Source organism: Talaromyces amestolkiae (genome assembly GCF_001896365.1).
Source record: "Talaromyces amestolkiae strain CIB chromosome Unknown scaffold2.1, whole genome shotgun sequence".
Classification (NCBI taxonomy): Eukaryota; Fungi; Ascomycota; class Eurotiomycetes; order Eurotiales; family Trichocomaceae; genus Talaromyces; species Talaromyces amestolkiae.
Genome location: NW_024468038.1, coordinates 1,254,823 through 1,274,104, shown reverse-complemented (window position 1 = coordinate 1,274,104; position 19,282 = coordinate 1,254,823). Strand labels below are relative to the sequence as shown.

At 48.0% G+C, this 19,282-nt stretch overlaps 7 protein-coding genes across 7 annotated transcripts; 2 read left to right on the top strand and 5 right to left on the bottom strand.

The window, feature by feature from the left end:
* Positions 1-1,687: 1,687 nt before the first annotated feature.
* BHQ10_001710 (uncharacterized protein) lies at positions 1,688-2,701 on the bottom strand (the record flags this gene model as incomplete). Its single annotated transcript, XM_040873777.1, has 2 exons — positions 1,688-2,239; positions 2,294-2,701. The coding sequence occupies 2 exons, from the start codon at positions 2,699-2,701 to the stop codon at positions 1,688-1,690; spliced, it is 960 nt and encodes a 319-aa protein (XP_040730215.1).
* A 2,516-nt stretch (positions 2,702-5,217) lies between these two features.
* Positions 5,218-6,702, top strand: BHQ10_001709 (uncharacterized protein; the record flags this gene model as incomplete). The annotated part of the gene is made up of 1 exon (XM_040873775.1): positions 5,218-6,702. One exon carries the CDS (start codon positions 5,218-5,220, stop codon positions 6,700-6,702), a length of 1,485 nt encoding a protein of 494 aa, XP_040730214.1.
* Positions 6,703-8,211: 1,509 nt separating this feature from the next.
* BHQ10_001708 (uncharacterized protein) lies at positions 8,212-9,927 on the bottom strand (the record flags this gene model as incomplete). The annotated part of the gene is made up of 2 exons (XM_040873774.1): positions 8,212-9,653; positions 9,726-9,927. 2 exons carry the CDS (start codon positions 9,925-9,927, stop codon positions 8,212-8,214), a joined length of 1,644 nt encoding a protein of 547 aa, XP_040730213.1.
* Positions 9,928-11,032: 1,105 nt separating this feature from the next.
* On the bottom strand, positions 11,033-11,562 carry BHQ10_001707 (uncharacterized protein; the record flags this gene model as incomplete). The annotated part of the gene is made up of 3 exons (XM_040873773.1): positions 11,033-11,085; positions 11,152-11,487; positions 11,553-11,562. 3 exons carry the CDS (start codon positions 11,560-11,562, stop codon positions 11,033-11,035), a joined length of 399 nt encoding a protein of 132 aa, XP_040730212.1.
* Positions 11,563-12,221: 659 nt separating this feature from the next.
* On the top strand, positions 12,222-13,004 carry BHQ10_001706 (uncharacterized protein; the record flags this gene model as incomplete). The annotated part of the gene is made up of 1 exon (XM_040873772.1): positions 12,222-13,004. The coding sequence occupies one exon, from the start codon at positions 12,222-12,224 to the stop codon at positions 13,002-13,004; it is 783 nt and encodes a 260-aa protein (XP_040730211.1).
* A 108-nt stretch (positions 13,005-13,112) lies between these two features.
* Positions 13,113-16,935, bottom strand: BHQ10_001705 (uncharacterized protein; the record flags this gene model as incomplete). Its single annotated transcript, XM_040873771.1, has 8 exons — positions 13,113-13,174; positions 13,232-13,577; positions 13,644-13,727; positions 14,452-15,058; positions 15,116-15,480; positions 16,324-16,616; positions 16,732-16,849; positions 16,930-16,935. The coding sequence occupies 8 exons, from the start codon at positions 16,933-16,935 to the stop codon at positions 13,113-13,115; spliced, it is 1,881 nt and encodes a 626-aa protein (XP_040730210.1).
* Positions 16,936-17,823: 888 nt separating this feature from the next.
* On the bottom strand, positions 17,824-18,822 carry BHQ10_001704 (uncharacterized protein; the record flags this gene model as incomplete). Its single annotated transcript, XM_040873770.1, has 3 exons — positions 17,824-18,154; positions 18,217-18,480; positions 18,539-18,822. 3 exons carry the CDS (start codon positions 18,820-18,822, stop codon positions 17,824-17,826), a joined length of 879 nt encoding a protein of 292 aa, XP_040730209.1.
* Between the last annotated feature and the right edge of the window lie 460 nt (positions 18,823-19,282).

Sequence of the window (19,282 nt, the reverse complement as noted above, 5' to 3'; positions counted from 1 at the left end):
GTACATGCCGTAGCATTCCAGAACTATAAAAGCTGGTAGAATGGCGATATATGGCACTATGCTGCTCAACAGGCCACTGAATACGTAGGAATAATCGCATCGTATAAGCATACGGAAAGTTGATGCGCGTGCTTATCTTGGTAAGTAGCACCCATGACAATGAAAGACAGCAGAGAGATTGGATCGAGATTCAAATTTCGAGAGTGGAAAATGCAATATCGGATGTGAAGTGTTGAAGTATTTGAAGAATGAATCGAGGTAGGTTTGCATGGTTGCTAGTGAGAGTTCTGGAAAGTTCCTATTTATCAGGATTGGCGAAGTGGACGAATCTCGGCAATAAGCTCAAGTGTTTCTGTTCGCTTATCGGAGGGTATAGCAATCAGCAATGGATTGTTACGTACAGTTGTACTTGAAATAGAAGGCCTATCCTCAGTCGGTTAAACGGTGACATGAACGAGTTGCGATACTCTGGCAGATAAGATTCACGGCGTGCTTGTCACACTGCGGTTGTTGGTGAAGAGGCCAACAAAGGACTCCGTCCGGCTACCGGTGTCTCATTAGGATAGTCTGATTGATTAGCGACACGTGTAGGACTTGTCCCAGGTCTAGGGTAGAATGGCGTGTTTATAATCCCTTGAGATGGACTGCGCATATTGATTCTCGAGTCAGGATCTGACCTCAGTTGACTGCTGAGCTGGTCGTACCGACCAGCATCTGTTGGTAGATAGAAATCATATCGCGAAGTTGTGAATACAGCTACATTGTAGTGTACAAGATCAAACGTCAAGTCATGGTACATGTCACCCAGGGGATCATTTTGAATCGGCTCATGTTGAGCCGCACCGTTTGAGACTTGAGCATCCCTGCGGACTGGACTGGATTGACAGAATGTAATCTGCAATTTGAGGATCCCATGCCGATATCAAGCCTGAACATGCCTTGTCACTCGTCCGACGTATCAGAGGCATCGCCCTCATGTATACTAGGTAGATAGGGTTTTCTATGAATCTCTGCATGAATAAACTCGTCCGGAATCTCATTTCGCCTGGGACCAGACTGTACAGACGAAGTAGATTCTGCATATGCAGCACGAGAAAGATTCAAGAATCGCTTCTTCGTTTGCAGAACGCCCGAACCAGCACCTCCAGCGCTTCGATTTTTCGTAGCATGCCGATCTTTGTGGCGTTTTACATCATCATCTGGTTAGTATGTCAATGAGTGGATTCAGTGGTGCTACAAAAACACCCAGGGGGTCAAGCCGTTTGAAAGTGGCAGTGCATCTATTGCAAGTCTACTGGGTATTTGAGTGGTTCAGTGCGTAACGCTCCAGGTAGACGGGCGCGATAACGACTTCCCACAGCCCAGGACTATACAGTGATGTCGCTTCATGGGTAGAAGTCCAACAAGATCATCAATGCTTAAGTAAATTGAGGTCTAAGTTCCTGCCCTACGCTCAATGTGCTCTAGAACTGAACGTGGGGAAGGTGAGACGCCTTATCTCTACGATAGATAAGACAAGGGCTAGGGCTGTGCCTGAATTTGAATATTTAATGTGACTCCGCATCAAGATGAGATGACATCTAATATTCCTTAATTCTTTTGAACTAATCTATCAAAAAATACATAACATCATAGTAGCTCTAGACAGCCTCGAAAATGTAACATAAATCATAGTGATGGCAATCATTTAATCCTCCTCAGCCCAGACATCATATCCAAAAGTATCCTTCATATTCACGAACCGGCAATGACGATTATCCGCAACGGAATTGACATCCGCAAAATCTTCGTCTGTTAATTCCACAGACTTGAAATTCGACTCGATTCTCGACGGCGTCGAGGATTTGGGGAGGACGACGTATCCGCGGCGAATACCCCACGCAATCAGGACTTGCGCGAGAGTGAATCCACGACGCTCGGCGATATTTTTCAGGGTTGCGTTTTCGTTGACTTTTTCGCCTGTACTGGGGACTTGGTTCTGGGATCCAAGTGGGGAGTAGGCTTGTGGGAGGATGTTGTTTTTGAATAGGTACTCGACCAATTCGTTGTTGGGGAGGAATGGGTGAATCTCGATTTGGTTGACGTGTGGCTGGATTTTGGCGAAGGATTTGAGCTTTTCGAGACCCTTGATGGTCCAGTTTGAGACGCCGATCGCGCGGGCTTTCTTGTCCTCGTAGATTTTTTCCATGGCGCGCCAGGTTGGTTCGGGGTTTTCAGTTAGATCGTGTAGGATTACATACTGCTCGAGTCAGCTATGTGTACAAATGATTAGAGAGTGGAGAGTTGGTAGTACCTTTCCATCAGGCCCGATCTTAGGCTTCTCCTGGCCATCCTTCTCGGCAGCGATGGGCCAATGTATCAGGAACAAATCGACATAGCTCGTTTTGAGCTTTTTGAGAGAGTTCTCCAACGACCAGATCACATCTTCGTAGCGATGCAAATGATTCCACACTTTGGTGGTGATAAAGATATCCTCGCGCTTTACAGAGGTGTTTTCTTTCAAAAAGTCCTGAACAGCATCACCGACTTCGTCTTCATTCAAGTAGTACCACGCGCAATCGAGATGGCGGTATCCGACGCGCAGGGCATGGGTGACGGCCTTGTATGTTTCGCCTTTCGCGCCCTCGTTGGCAAAGGTGCCGAAGCCAACGGCGGGGATAGTGACGCCGTTGCTTAGCTTGAATGTCTTGCCGTCTGACATTTTTCTTCTTGATAGCAATAGTATATATTTAATGTATATGGAGATATATAAAGTAAACGAATTGGGTGAAGTGAATATCGAGAATTGGGGGAGTGTAAGAAGATAAATTGAGCCGGTGGCTGTCGCGGGGTAGCTATTTACTAAGTACTAATATTTACGTATGCGCTGCGAAGCTCACCCACCACGGACACTGCTCCTGTCTCCACGAATGCGTCTTGTTTTCTGTTTTTTATCAAGTAAAATTTTCAATTTCTGAAGCTGTTGCATCATTGAATATTTTTTCGCACGACCTCGACCCGGATTGTACTCGTCCGAGCTATGCTTAAAAGTTGCTGGATGAATCTTTTTAGGTTGATGGAGTAATTCCGTCATGTTGCCCCTCGTTGGATACTTTGCCATACATTCCGGCAGCCGCGGTACTTTTACCTTCTAACATGTACTACTACTCCGTCTGGTACATACTCTCTGCATTTTACTCTGCCCATGCAACCTCGAAAACTCTTCATATGTACTGTCAATAATTGGACGATATTCTCGCAAGCTGAAACATTTGCACAGAGTACATCCAATTACATCAACCAAAAAAAAGAGAGGGCCATGACATCACTAAACGTCCAAGAGCCGACGGATCTATGGGTCAGTATGGGTCTTTGTGGGCTCTCAGTTTGAGAATGTAGTAGTACGTTGGACTACTAGTAAGTGCTAAGTGCCAAGTACTAAGTATGGAGTATGGACTGGAGGATAAGTGTCTCGCAATGATAGGATGGATGCTTTGTCCCTCCCCTCTATTACAATGCATGCATCCTAATCTTTCCAAGGTGTGTATGCAGCCAATTTCAATTCTCGTATCACTATCGGCTGTATTTACTTATCAGCCCCGTGCCCGTTCCTAGACGGCTCGCTGCAGGTGGTTCTAGGATTGTTCCTAGGGCAAGCCTTAGCCTGGCATTAGTTCCTCCTAGGGTCGTTAGGGCATCTCTAGTCTACTGCTGGGGTCTTGGTACGGGCGAGGGTATTTGTGGCGCCTTTCAGATCTCTTAGTGGCGGCGCCTCTGTATCCACTTGGGTTTGGATGCAGTGTGTTCATGGCGTTAGGAGGCGTTCTTTGCCTACATACTTCCCGAGTGCCGACGGAAGGCTTTTGTCGCTCTGGATAGCCACCTGTTTGATATGAGCTGAGCACCGGCTGGCTCTTCGGGAAGCACAAACACAGCAAGCCGACAATGCATGGATCGACTCTTCTAGTGTGCGATACAACACAGGCAAATATGAGACTCATGCAACAAAACATCAAGGTGTCCACCATCCACCCACTTTTTATGGGTCTCGTATCTCTCTCTTCTCGTCAATCCGTGATAGTGTTATTTCATCCCACTGTCTGTACTCCATACGTAGTGTGATTATTGATACAGTCGGGTCCTCGGTTCATGACGGTGTGCTACTGAAATGGGTCCACGCCCTATAACTCATGCACAGAGTTAGTCCGCCGTGTAAGACGTTCGTTAGGTGTGGTGCTCCATCACTGTTGCGCTTACAGGTGGCATGACGCGATTATATTGTAGCTGTTTAGATACATGTTGAATGACGGCATTGTTTGGATTCAGCCTGGTCGTCCTTACTGTACAGATACAGACGGCAGTTACCTCGCAGTCGGTCAGGATACTCATATAGAAAACAAAACAAAAGCCGAGTTTCGGCATCGTGCTGATAAAGGACTCGGCTTGGAGCAGTCCGAAGCAGCGTTTCGGTGAAAAGTAGCACGCCAAGATCTGCGAACTGATTGGGCGACCGAGGGCAACCGAACGAGCAAACCCTAACTTCCCGACAAGATACATCCTTGTATACTACATACTGGCTTTTCACTGTTTCAGAAATTGATCAAACGAAATGAAACTGTAAGCTTCAACTGGATTGAACGAATAGTACTGCAACTTCATTTCCTCCGTAATAAGCCGCCCCAATCAGTGGCGTGCCATCGAGCGACAAGATAGGACGAACCACTCTTTTCTCGCCGCATCGCAATGTCACGGTCTGCCAGAGATTCCTCCCGCTAGATCCACCTTTTTCCTTTCTGAATTTTTGTAGACGTAATTTACTCAGTTACCTGTCAAGCTGGTAGACGGACAGGCCCGCTGATTTACTTTGCATGTGGTGACTGGTTGGCGATGACGATAATTCTTAGGGATGATGATACGCACTCTGTGGAGCCTGGATCCAGCACTACTAAACCGTTTTCAGAAGGGTCAACTATGTATCGATATCGTTGGAGAAACTCAGCCATAATGATGATGATTATTACTTCGCCAGCATTCTGGCTGCCTGCGTAAATAAATACCCTGGACGGCCCTCCAATCCATGGTTACATTTTTTAATTTCTGGTTCATAGGTCATCTCACTCCTCAGACATCATATATACCCTCACCTCTTTATCTTCACTACATTACTACTATATTGCTACATCTACAGCACTATCTACCTTACATCACGTATTTTGACTTGCTAAGAAAAACGACAACATGCCTCGCTTCGACGACTCCGATATTGGAGCCGATTTGACTCAAACCCGTTCTCCTCGCGACGCCAGACCCAGTGTCGGCGGCATCACAGCTTCAGATGGCACCACGCTCCCCATTCCCGCCGACCTCCATCACGGTCGCCGGGAAAGTGAAGTCGTCGAAGTGCCTGCCACACGCAGCTCCATCAGCGATGCATCTCAATACATGCACAATCTGAGCCTGAACCCGTCCATGCGCGAAAAGCGCGGCTCCCGAAACTCGTTTGGCATTTCATTGCCCATCCCCCGCTCTCCACGACCATCTCGCCTTTCTATCGTTTCGGGCATTGACAGCGCCAAAGCTGCCGTCTCGCGCGAGCTGTTGGCCTCTCAGGTCCAGGACATGGCCAAGGAGAAGGTCGCTGCTGCCAAGAACATGGCCTTCGCCTTTGATATTGACGGTGTCCTGGCCCATGGCAACCAGGCTATTCTCGAGGCTCGCGAGGTCCTCAAGATGCTGAACGGAGACAACGAATTGGGTATCAAGATCCCGCACATCTTGCTGACCAACGGTGGTGGTAAGACAGAAGAAGAGCGCTGCCAGCAATTGACCGAGATCTTGGAGAGTCCCATCTCCGTTGACCAGTTCATTCAGTCCCATACACCCATGCAAGCCTTGTCCGAATACTACGAGACTGTCCTCGTCGTTGGTGGTGAGGGCTTCAAGTGCCGCGGCGTCGCACAAAACTACGGCTTCAAGCACGTCTACACCCCCAAGGACGTTTTGGCCTGGGACGCCGAAGCCTCCCCCTGGAGAAACTTTAGCGATGCCGAGCGTGCCGACGCCCACCCCGTCGACTTCAAGCGCGTCAAGTTCGATGCCATCCTCGTCTTTGCCGATTCCCGCGACTACGCTACAGACATGCAACTCATCATTGACTTGCTACTCTCTGAAGATGGATACTTTGGCACCCGATCCAAGAACCCGGAGTCTGGCAGCATCCCCATCTACTTCTCACAGGGCGACATGGTCATGCCCACCCAATTCAAGGGTCCCCCCCGCATGACCCAAGGCGCCTTCCGTATCGCCATCGAAGCCATCTACAAGGCCCAGACCGGCACCGACCTCGAGCGAGTCGTCTACGGCAAACCCGAACTGGCAACCTACAAATACGCGGACGAAGTCCTCAAGGCTTGGATGGAGCAGATCCACAACGAGAACCGTCTCCCCCAAAACGTGTACATGATCGGTGACAACCCAGCCTCCGACATCATTGGTGGCAACATGTATGGCTGGAACACCTGTCTGGTGCGCACCGGCGTGTTCCAGGGTGGACCAGGAGAAAACGATCCGAACAGTCCGGCTAGCTTTGGCGTGTTCGACAACGTTTTGCAAGCTGTCCAAGCCGTCGTGCGCAAAGAGCTGGGTAAGGAGTTTAAGTTCAAGTGGAACGAGAAGATCAATCCTGTACTTCACGGTGGGGATAGTCTTTCTGCTGTCGAGTAATTTGCTCTCTCTTTGTTTACTTTGCTTTACATTGGTTGAAAAGATTTTCGTTTACTTTCTGTGGCGTTCGGGAAACTTCGACACGAAGTTGGTGATGACACAACCTAATCTTTGTTTGATGTTCTGTTTCGGTACAAATTTGCATGCATGGATATCCACGATTTGACGATAGACAAACTACGACTACACAATACTTACATCTCTTACTGTAAATCATCCAATTCCTATTGTAAAACATCTAGAACTTCTTCTTCTTCTCGCCAATTTATTGCTGTTCCTGCTGATCAAGGCTAGAAAAGTAATTTCCGTGAAGATGGCTGAATGAAGTAGTGCTGGCGTCATAACTCAGAATTAGACTCCAAAATCCGACAGAAGAGTCTAGATCTGGTGATCATTCGGGTGACAAGCTTTTTAATATGATTGTTCTCTTTAAATCACATGTTGGCGCTTTGCGTTAAGGCGTATGTGTCAAAAACAGCGCGCATTGTAGTCCAACACATCGTAAAGTTGATGTCTGTCGAAGTTGAAGGTACTTCAAGAATCGTCCAGAATGAACCGCGAATCAGCTCTCTCCAGCAACTCTGTAGGCTACTTACTATTCGGGCAACTCAATTTTCACATGGCGTTCTGCAAAATCAGTTCAAATTTTCATCCTCCTCCAAAAATCTCCTGTTTTGTCCATCACAGCCATTGGCCCATCTCGCCGGATCCTGGAACCGGTGATGTCACCACTATACATCATCAATACACGCCGGTCTACAGCACTGTAACGGATCTTACACAAATACGGGATCTAAATTACGGCTAATCTACTATCAATCTTAGCGTTTCCACTTGAGTCCACTTGGTCTCCATTGCCAGATTGGGTAATTCTTAGTCGAGCAACGGTCTTCGTGTTAATTACTAGGTACTTTCTAAGTTTTTAGTGATCTGATCTGGTCGGAGATCTGTCTTCCGTTTTTGCGGCTTTTTTTCATGCCTTTGGGAGACGAGGAGATGGTTGGATGAGATTGGATATTGGCGTGTCGGTGTGTTTCGTGATTATCGTGGTGTCGGGGAGATGGATGTAACTTGAAAATCTAATGTTTTTTTTTTTTTTTTTTTCCGTTGGAGGCCGGGATATTACCTTGCAGTTCGAGGTGGAGTTTGGTATCGGATATTGAAATTGAAATTGAGTTTGTAGATGGATATGACTCGTAAGGGTAGGGTTGGTTGCCGTATCTCTTCAGGTACCGTCTCAGGGTAGATAAATCGATCTTTACGGTTATGTTTCTTAACGCTGGAAACGGAAAGATCTGATGGATCATAGCACAATCCGATAGAGAACGTAGTGAAAAGTTCAATAACAATGACAACCAATCATACTCAACAGATAATATATACAAGAATAACAAACGTCAAAACCGGGTATCAACTTATCAAAGTACCATGACTTTTACAACGACAGGGTGATGCCATGCCATGCCATACATGCCACGCACAAAAAAAATCCGAACTTTGTGAATGATATCAAACGGCCCGTCGTGCTCGCATCCGTCTCACCATAGGCGTTGCACCGGCCGAAGATGTGGTCGTCAATGTTGATGGCACAGAAGGTTTGATTAGACTTTTGCTTCTTGGGATGCCACTCATTTTCGACGCTGTTTGTTGTGCAGGTGGTGCTATATGCTTGGCGGCTGTCTTTGTAGCGGCAGAAGACAGCATATCTCTGGACGGATGGTCGGACGAGAACTCAACACTGCTTGCGACGGATGTGCTCTTAAGCCTCGGTGTCAGCTTTTTGCGCTTCGGAACTGGCGTGCCAACGGGCATTGGCTTGCTGATGGCTCGTGCGGKGTCATCTGTGCTCGTACCAGACGTTGACATGTTGATTCTGCGCACTTTCTTGCTTGGTGTTGCTGGCAGAGCGTGCGTTGTCACTGACGCCGACTTGTTTCCTTCATGTCGAGACGAGCTACCCTTCTTCTTGCTTGGAGAAGGGGATTCGGTTGCGGGGGATGATTCCTTTTCTGGCGCATATTCGACGAGTTGGTCTTCTTTCCAGCACACTTGCTTACGTCCCGCTGTATGCTTCCGAGCCTGACGTGATCCATCCTTTCCTTCGATTTGCGCAAACGGCTGCGTCGTTTCATCCTTTCTCTCTTGCTTAACGATAGCCTGTAGCAAGTACCTCGGGAGTAAAGCATTGCCCTTGTTGCGGCGCGTGTTTTTCCGGGTTGCAAGTGCCAGCTCTTGAGCTTCCGTTCGTTGCAAAAACACAAATTCCGTCCCATTCGCCCGTCGCACTGGAATCTGGTTTGGCACCGCTGGTCGTAGACTGCGTGTTTGCTCCGTGGGTTTCGTCCGACCACTACGGCGACGTGCGACTGTCGGCGACGACGTCAATTGATCAATATCGGCTGTTTCAGATGCATCAGGAGATTCTGGTAATTTCTCAGCTTTGACTGGAGTCGATGTTGATGATTTGATAGACGGCGAATTGACATCCAGCTCTTCAAGTGCTCGGCGCGACTGTACTGCCGGTGAGCTCAACACTTCTTCCTTCTTCTGACGAACTACAGTCTTCTCTGCACCCGCCATCGCCGCGTTCGCTGCCCGTTTCGCTTGAGCACGAGACAAAAATTCACTTAACAAAGCTGCGTCCTCGCCGTCCAGAGAGTTCATACGAAGAGCCGACCGGACTAAATTTGTCTCCTTCTTCGCAATAAGTTCTCGCACTTCTGCTGCTACCTGACCACCTTGCGCATTAATTGCCAAATCAACTATCTCCGAAATAACAGCACTCTGGTCGGTGTCCTCTTCCTCTTCACCAGAATCGACTGCGGCACTCATGCCAACAGATTGCGAAATTTCCTCCAATGACTGCTCGGCAATCTCGCCATCCGCCTCATTTTCGACTTCCTGACCATTTGTGACCAATTGCTCGTCTCCTGTACGGCCAGCAAGTTTGCCTAGTTCCGGTAATTAGTAACCTATCGGGTGCAACGTGCATATCTGCAGACACAAATAATCCAATTGCTCACGTTTTCTTCTCCCAGTTTCCAGCTCCCACTTAGTCTCCAAGAACGAACCACCCCGCTCCGTATGCGCATGTAGTACCCGTTGTCGTTTCACTGCACGAAGATATGCTGCATTGGCTGACTGACTGATCTCATTCACATAATCACTCTCCTCAATGCGACTCGGTGCAGCTGATGGCCCTGTCCGCGAGCGAATCGCTTCCATGCTCTTTCTGAACCGTTTCCAGATTTTGCGAGTTTTGTGTCGTGCCAGAAATGGCGTGGAGGGTTGACGTTCCCAGGATCGTAGAGTTGATTTTTTGCCTGGCGCGGTCGGCGCGAAGTTGATTTGATTTGTTATTTGTGTGATGCTATAATCAGATGGTCCCCATGGGGGTCACTCGTTAGTCACAGGCTCTAATTCAAGAGTTTTACGTCGATTGTATTGAATCGCGAACGCGCTTGAAGCGCATCATCCAGCTTCGCTGTAGGAACAGATCTAATACAGCCACGAGTACGAACTGGTTGGACTCACAGTTTTGGCAACTCTGTTTGTGAAATCGGAATGACCACATCGGCCATGCCCGTCATTTCCACACCCTCCATATTTACTAGTGACACGCGCCAATGGAATGTCGAATGTCAGATGGAATTCCTTCAATTGTCGGTCTTTTTCAATTCGCCAATCGAATAACCCTTTGCGATTCGATATGGGGCTCGCATGCGGGGGGAGAATGAGAAGAAAAAACGCGAGAGGAATGTTGTTGTTCTCCGTCTTAGTCGCTCGGAAGAATAGCTATTGTAGAAAACAAGACAAGAGGTACGGGCCGTGATATGCAGAGCTAAAATAATGCAAGGCAGAGTCTAATGTCGATATGGGTGATCGTTATTTCCTGCTGTGTAAGTATACGTATCGTGCTGTTGTTGTTGAAGAGTTGAGATTAGGGGAGTTAAGTCGCGTGGTAGGAGACTATGCCTAAACAGTGGCGTTGCCGTGCCAACCACCACAGCTTAGATCGGAGCACTGGAGTAAGATACAGTCGAATATCATGTCATTAAGTTCATTAGCTATCGTGAGACTTTATTCTAGGTATTCTATGAGTTCATCGATCATTCTCGAAGAACCAAAATTCGTGGTACAGCGTTCCATGACATGGCCTGATGGCCGCGGCTCGAAAGGACTCCGCTTTGAGAGCTTTTGCCATGTATGATGGGCATCAAAGATGTCTCTGTGGTGTATGTCTTATGTCCGAATCGTTTCTCTTATCAATGCGCAATCATGACTGTTCACAAGCAGCAAGTCTGACGGTAAGCCACAATAGCCGTGTAGCTCAAGCTTGGCCTTGTAACATATCCGATTCATCAAACGGGTCTCCAAATTCGCCTAATCAAATAATTGCTGTCAACAAGCGGCACACTGGTAACATGCATCAGGACAGACAAAACTCACCCAAACTAAACTCCCTATCTACCACATTCTCCAAAGCCCTATTAAACTCCTCCTGCGCCCGCTGATTGTTCCATGACGCACCAGGCGCATCTTTTCCTTGGGCCCCCGACTTGTTCCCGTCTCCAGCTAACTTGTCAAACGCGGATGTGAAGGATGAGGTGCCGGCACCAAATGCAGATACAAGCGCATTACCAGCGCCGCCAAAGCTTTCGTGGTGAGATGCTGTTTGTGAGCCGGGAGGTGAGAGTTCGATGGGTTTGTCGAATGTGGGTGTGCGAGCGCCGATGGGGGATTCGGAGCCGGAGGAAGAGAGCATTTCGGAGTCGCCGTCGAGGTCTGTAGATCAACTGAGCGTTAGCTTAGATGTAAGAAGAGAAATACGGTAGATGTAGGCAACGCACCGGCAGACATGGTGATAGTCGATTGTATACAAATACACTTGAGGATGATGCAGTTAGGTACTGAAGTAATGTATGCAGAGCTGCTAGGGCGATAGATGGTTGAGCAGTGAATGAGGGTGGTCAGGAAAATATTCGATGACGATGATGGAGTTTGATGTGCTGCTTAGTTCACGTTAACAGACAAGGCGGACGCCCCGCATTTTATTGCCGGGGCGCACTTCTGCATAGGCGGGCAAGCTAGACCCGATTTTTGTCCAAACGCCAACTACGTACAACCATCTGATAATTATTTCAACGAGCACACATTATGAGGAATTAGGACTCTGTACTCTTTACTTCATCCTTTCGTATATATCTGCAATTGTCCTATACGCGGCTCACTGTGCATATCTGAGTCTCATATCCCTCCCTCAGCATATCAGAATCTTTTTTCGCCCAGGCACTCAAAGGTACCCGAGACATGAGCAAAGAACAGAACGATGTCCCTGATGCATGGGAAGCAGACTGGGAGAGTCTCGCCGATGTACACACTCTACACACCCATTCTACGAGAGTTTAGTACTGATCAAATCAGAAATCCGACGCCGCCAATACGCAGCCCAAAAAAGTCTCTTCAAAAGTGACCAAAGCTCAACGCCGAGCGGCACAAGCAGAATTCAACAGGAAACTATGGGAGGAGGCGTATGTCTTTTCCTCCGGGACCGTGAACAAACACTAACTTTGAAAAGAGAAGCACCGGAGACATTCCACTACGTCGAATCCCGCTCCGCCGTCCCACTAAAACAAGACTTCAAMCCCGCCGTCACAGTCCTCAGTCGAAGACCCCAAATCGCCTCTCGGAACAGCAACAACATCAATGCCGCCAGCGAAGGTATCTCAAATCTGAGCATCAACGGCAGCAGCGCGAATCTATCAGACTCCGACGACGAGTCCGCCAATAAACCACCCCAATTGACTGCCGAAGAGCGACAGGCCAAAGCATTAAAGGATAGGGAGGAGAAGCAACGCAAATATGAAGAAGCGAGGGAGAGACTGTTTGGGAATTCGTCGTCTGCGCCGGGATCGGGTGCTTCGTCGCCTGGTGGGACGCCGCCGCCATCGAGGAATAGGGATAGGGATTCGGGGTATGAGAATAGTGGCCCTCGTGGTGGGCGTGGGAGGAATCGGGGCCCTGGCGGCAGAGAAAACAACAACAGCAATGGTCGCGAAAAGCGTGATTCGCAAGGTGGAGCGCCGAATAAACAGAGACAGTTGTATGATCCGGGTTATTCGACTAAGCCGAATACGCAACGGAGACCGCCGCAGGGTTCTACGGAACGAGGGGATGGTGAACAGCAGCAGACTATAAGGCCTACGAGAAATCCTAGAAACCCGGATGGAAGTGGACGGGGTGGGTTTGGGTTTGATCCTCGGGGTAGAGGCACTTTGCTGTCGAGAGATGCTTCTACTTAAGGTCTTTGTAGACTTGTAAAGCACAAAGAAAATATAAGCAGCGTCAGACTATGGTATGGTATTTATGCTCGTCAATTCGAGGGGGGATATATAGCTAACGGGAGCAGACTACGGTAGACCTCTGCCGCTGTTGATTGCATTTGCCAGTTGCGAGGTATTCGGCCGGTTTTCTACGAATGTCAGCTCATTCAGCAAGGCCATGGTGTTGAGGCCAATTGAAAACTCACCAGAATACCGCTGGTAGCTTTCCAGATAAAGCTCATCACTACTGGTCGTCGCAACGACGTGCTCGTTGTCCTCAATGGCCTGGATCCACCGACCCAACCGACTACCCATCGCTGGCTCAGTCCATCCTCGATACGGCTTGAGCACACGACTTAGACGGAGTATCCAAGGTGCAAGCTGAATGTCGACAAACGAAATGCTAGGACCTAGGAAGAATGGACCGTGGACGTGCGACGCGTTGACCAATTTCTCAATCTCTTCCTGCAGTTCTGCTGCATGCTTGGCTTGCATTTGAGGAGTTTGCTCCATCAGGACTTTGTAGAAGCTGGGAACTATGTGGCGGTTGATCTAACAACAATCAAGTCAGTGATATGAAATCAAGTACGAACTTCCCATGGGAGGAAGGTAACGAACATGGTCACTCCAGAGCCGGCAATGAGCGCGAAGCCTGGCGTCACCAGGAGGGAGAAGGGGAGTTCCCTCATCAAGGTCATCCAGCTGTTCAAATATCGAGTCAGAAATGATCACCGGTCGGTCAGGAAGAAGGACAGACATATTCCAAGAGCACAGTACTCTCATAACAACCCCAATTTCCATGAAGAAGAGCCGGCACCAGTCCACGAGGGTTTATAGCCAATAACTCCGCCGGTTTCTCATATGGATCAACTTCTATATACTGATAAGGGATACCTTTGGCTTCGAGCGCAATCCATACACGTTGGACAAAGGGGCTGAACATGATAAGTTATTCATTGTTTAGTAAATAGCAGCCAATCAGGTCTTGGCTTACCAGAAACAACTTCCAAATAATTTAAGGTCATTTTCTTGCGAGCGTTTTTGCACAGTGGTGTTAGCTTCGCCAGTGGCCTTTTTGTGATAGGTTTTCGGCTGTGTCTGTTGCTTTTGCTGGTCAGTCATGACTGATAAGCCGCGATGATGTGATAGTAGATAGTGAAGTCTTCGTCCGGTAGAGGTAATGGGATGTAGTCTGAATCTCAAAAGCTGTTTTGATCTCATACTCGAGGAAGTGCAAGTGCAGCAACTGACAGCAGGGCAGCAGAGGTCTGGGGTAGATATGTGCGTGACGTATGCATAACCCCACGCGCATCCGTGACATTCATCCACAAGAAAAGGCCACTACAAATGATCCCCTACTGCCCTGCCTTGACTTACTCGTATGCATCTGGGGCTAATAGGAGTCCTAAGAAAAATGTCCACTCACCACAATCTTCTTCTCGTCCTTCGACTTCTTGAGCAGATACCTATGCACGCTATTCTTCTTGACACGGTCACTATCCTCCAGCGTATGCCTATGACCGCCGCCAACGCCATCTGTCTTCCCATTGCCGCCGTTACCATTGACTCGTTGAATAGTGTACAACTTATGGCCGTTTCCCGGAACAACGGACGGATTCTCAGATAGCGCCGCACTGGGCGCCAACATACCAAATGGCTGCGCATTGCCATTACCACGAGGAGCCTCACTCCCATTCGTAGTAAAGAACATAGTTGTACCAGTTGCAGTGGCACCATGATGATTCTCGCTCGACAACATCGGAGATTCTGCAGCGCTCCTCTGGTGATGCGCGATATCTGCTGCAGTGGCCTCAGGAAAGTACTCCGTAATCTTGATTTTCACATCACACAAATCGCGTTCTCGAGCGACTCGTTTGCGTTTCTTCTTGTTGGGATCATCGGATTTGGGTGTCCCCGAGGGACGGCCTTTGAGGCGACAGTCCCAGTAATGAGAGACGAATGGTTTGCGTTTGTATTTTTGCGTCGACCGATGGGAGTAGACATTGTCGACGTGCGGGAAATAAACTTGAAACCTATTTCTGTTCAGTTCTCAATCGCTAAATACGAGATGTGAGATATTAGAGGCGTACTGTTCTTCCGTCAACGTAATAGGCTCATCAACATTAAACAACCGCTCCCTCCAAGCATTAAGGTCAGGGGGATTCGGCACAATCTTCAGGCCACCCAGATGGCTATCCTTAATCTCTGCTGCAGCCGCAGATGATACATCCAAACCGTCTCCGCCCACATGCAGAGAAGTATCGACTTGCTGGGCGCGGCTCTTCGCATTCGGCAAGGATGAAGATATAGATGCCGCCACCCATTCGAGCTCACCAGCGCCGTTCCAGACTTGTGCTCGGTTTGGGGTAATTTGGTTATTGTTGGCTGTCAGGCCATGAGCTGATCCTCGGGCGGGAGCTATATCATATCGGCCGTTCGCATTATCGAATTGCGGCTGTTGATGGTAAGTAAGTAGTCAACGTGAGGCTTCAGAGGAAATTGTCGTATACGGACAAAGTTGCTAACAGCTTGTAAGCTGTGATCTATATCAGCAGGAGAGAAACTCTGAAACGACTGGACATCATGAGGATTGAAGCCAGAAGGCAACTGTGAGCCCAGAGGTAGATGCGGCAGCTCTGAGCTTTCCATGCTGCATAAAGACAGATAAATAAGATCTGTGTCACTAGAAATGTAATATACAGCGCCAATACGATATACAGTCTGCACGTATGCAGAAAACAAATAATCAGGAGCTAGGGGATAAAGTTGTGTTGAAGCGGCACTGGATTTCCTTTGGTGGTTCGAGTGGAGAGCAGAGAGCTTACAGACATTGGACAGCTCGGGCGGAGTTATTGTTTATCCGCTTATCAATTGGCCCTTGCTTGCGATAAGAATAATTGCACCAGCTGAGATTGATTGACGCGACAATTGAACAATGTCATTACACGATGGTACAGGCGCGAAGATATATGAACAGTAAGTATAGAACAAAATACCAGCTTGCTATGCTCGAGCTATTGCAGACACAGACCCATGATATTATATCAATAGGTTAACAACTTCAATCTTTGTGCCAAACCCTTGGGAGACGCCATATTTGGAGACCATTAAAGCAGCATGCGATATTCCCACCCATGTGAATAACTCCTTCCATTACTGAGAAGACCTACAACCGCTTCCTCTCAGGGTGTCTCTTATCAGACTCGGTATTTCTAAACGGAAATCCCGACGTCCTCTTATCCGCACCCGTCCTCTTGCTAATGTGACCTTTGCTCGTGGCGAAAAGCAGGCACCAGACTCCCAACGAGGCCACGGCAGCCGATCCAAGCATACCCAGTCCTAAAGCCTTCTGGCCATTGGCTAGGTACCAGGTATAGTTGTAGAATGCTAGCGTGGCTTGAAACAAGGTCGTCACGAGCAGTGTGGGTACGGCATAAGGGGCCCGCGCACTCTCGTCTTCCGGGGATGGAGTAGTAGCATCAACATCGCCAACGGGGGACACCAACGGCACCGATCCGGTGAGCAGGATGGTCAGTATAGAAACTGCAAGTAGGGCGAGACCAAAGGCTCGGGATAGATAGGCTTCGATATCTACCCAATGAACGTTAGAATAGATACATGAGTGAGGCTTTGGTTCCAAGATTTTTCCCCCAAGATCTGGACCTGCAGTGCAACTGATTCGATCTGCAGGAGGGTAACAACCTACCTGACGCAGCTCGAGTGTCATCAATCAGCAGCGTTATGATCAACTTCGGTGTTGCGACTAAAGCTACGCCCTGTAACGCTAGCCATGCGCTTGAGCCGTAGTTGTACAGATAGAAGACCTGATCCAAGATGCTTTCCGTTAGCCAAAAAGAGAAAAAGAGCTCTAGACTTCGTATCTCAAGAGTCTGGAATAGCTTACATCCATGTTTAGGACTTGGTTGGTTGGTTAAGTGTTCCGAAGTAAGTGCTTGCTCTGATTCAGTCGATCCGCGGGACAACGACGATAGTTGAGATCGAAACAGACTATAAGAACTAGGAAAAACCCTGTGAAAAAATAATAGTGATTAATGCAGCTTGGTTCCAAACCTGACTCGATCACGACTTGATCGTTGATGAGAGGATCTAAAGATTGATGGTTCGCAAGATTAAGTTGTGAAGTTTTAAATTGAGCTCTGCGATCGGTTTGGTCAGGTTGGACAGATGATGTAATGTTTAGTCAGTTCACCCGCCGAGTAGTTGACTACATGCTGCTATGTAGTTACATACTACATACTCGACATACTGCACTAGACTAAAACGCACTATAATAACCCCCAAGTCTACTAACTTGGACCAAGTCACTAAGATCGAGCAGTGGAAGCCACTTAGCGGATACCAGATCCGGTTTTTTTGCACCACATTAGATGTATCTTTCGTGGTGTGACATTGCATATGAGATCCGAAACTTAAATACGTATGCAAAAAGAATCGAGTTCTTTTTCCTGACCTAGCTACTCCGCATATGCAAACTAGTGCCTAGCACCTTTTGTACAGATGGCACTAATTTAATATCCTGTATGCCTGAGCCAGCTCGCGATAAAGGGATGCGAGAGATGCAATTCATGATCAGACCAGCCCGAAAATGTAGCGAAAAAAAGGAACAAGTAAGCGTAATGAGGCAATCCAATCATGTCAATATATACCCGCAAATATGATTCCTCAACGCCTTATCGTCTAGTGACCGTATGCAATCATCCACCTCGTAGTAAATGAAGTCGTAAAAGGCTAAAAGCAACCGACGTCTAACGATCAATGTGATAGAACGAAACTGGGTCTAAGTCATCTCAGCAAAGACGGCATCGGCGTCGCTAACGGGTTCGACCACCCGTACTGGGTCTCCCCATGCAACACTAGCAGGGGGAACGTCTCTAGTCACAATAGACCCAGCGCCGATGACTGAGCCCCTGCCTATCGTTACTCCAGGAAGGATTGTGGTCCCGACCCCTATCCAGCAATCGTCCTCGATCGTAACTGGTTTGGCAAACACCTTGCCACTTCGACGAGACATAATTTCCTTCTCATGGAGCTCGGTGACTATGGTGACGTTCGGTCCGATCAAAACTCGATTGCCAATAGTCACAAGCCCGCTGTCCATGATCCGTAGACTGAGATACTTGTCAGTAATCAGACGTCACAAAGCTCAAATAGATATAAGATGGAGACGGACTTGACATTTGCGTAGAATGAATCACCAAGGATAATGTTACAGCCATATTGAAAATGGAACGGTGGTTCAATGACTGGTCCTTGACCAACAGTCCCGATGACTGTGCGAAGCAAGCGCTCTCGCTCTTTACGTAGACCCATGAACAGCTCATGTAAGGGTATCGTATCGTCTTTAAGAATCTCATCGTCGACATTATATCTAGTACAGAAACGCCGTGCCTCAAGCTTCTTAGCCTGGAGTAGAGGGCAAGATATGACTCGGAAACTACACCATTATGTCAACACTCCCGATCCAGAGGTCGTTCGGTAAAGTGACAACTCACGGAAGTTCTGCTATCATTTTGTCGTACTCCTCGCTGTCCGGTATACCAATTCTCGTCCTTATGGGAGAGTCGGATTCAAGCATATGAGGAGCCATCGTGCTGGCCTTGACGATGGTATGATGCTGGACACACTCTGTCTCTGTATCACTCGAAGTCCTCGATTCCAAATTCTTGTTCAAGTCAGACTTTTTCGGGTTCTGTCGTCTCGGATGACTTTCTCGATGATTGTTGCCGGTGTAGAAGCGACGCAGCCATCCGCTCAATTTATGCAACGACAGTCTCATTCCTTTAGTACACATCGGTGCTGCGAAGACGTATGATCCTTCTGGGGAAAGTTGCTGGCAGGCAATAGTTCGGTGCGGTCACTGATTGGACGTAGACTGGCATGCGAAGAGAAACAGCCTAAAAGGGTAATATAAAGAAATAAAATAATCAAGATAGCCCAGTCTGAATAGAAAGATCGCAGGCACAGAGATGTGTTCCCAGAAATAGGCAAAGAAAAAGAAAAGCGAAAAAGAAAGCACCAGGTACGCAAAGCGATCAGCTTCTCAAATCATAGCTGCCGATTACGTGTCTGCTTTCTTTCTTTCTTTGTGTCTGTCCTGGGATTGAACGAGCAAGCGAGGATGGTTTCTTCTTTTTTCTTCAGCCTTGGGGTGTGACCTTGACACAGAGTCGTGGGTTTTTTAATTCCTGATGTTTCTGTTGACATTTTTCTTTCTTTCTTTTTTTCTTTTCTTTTTC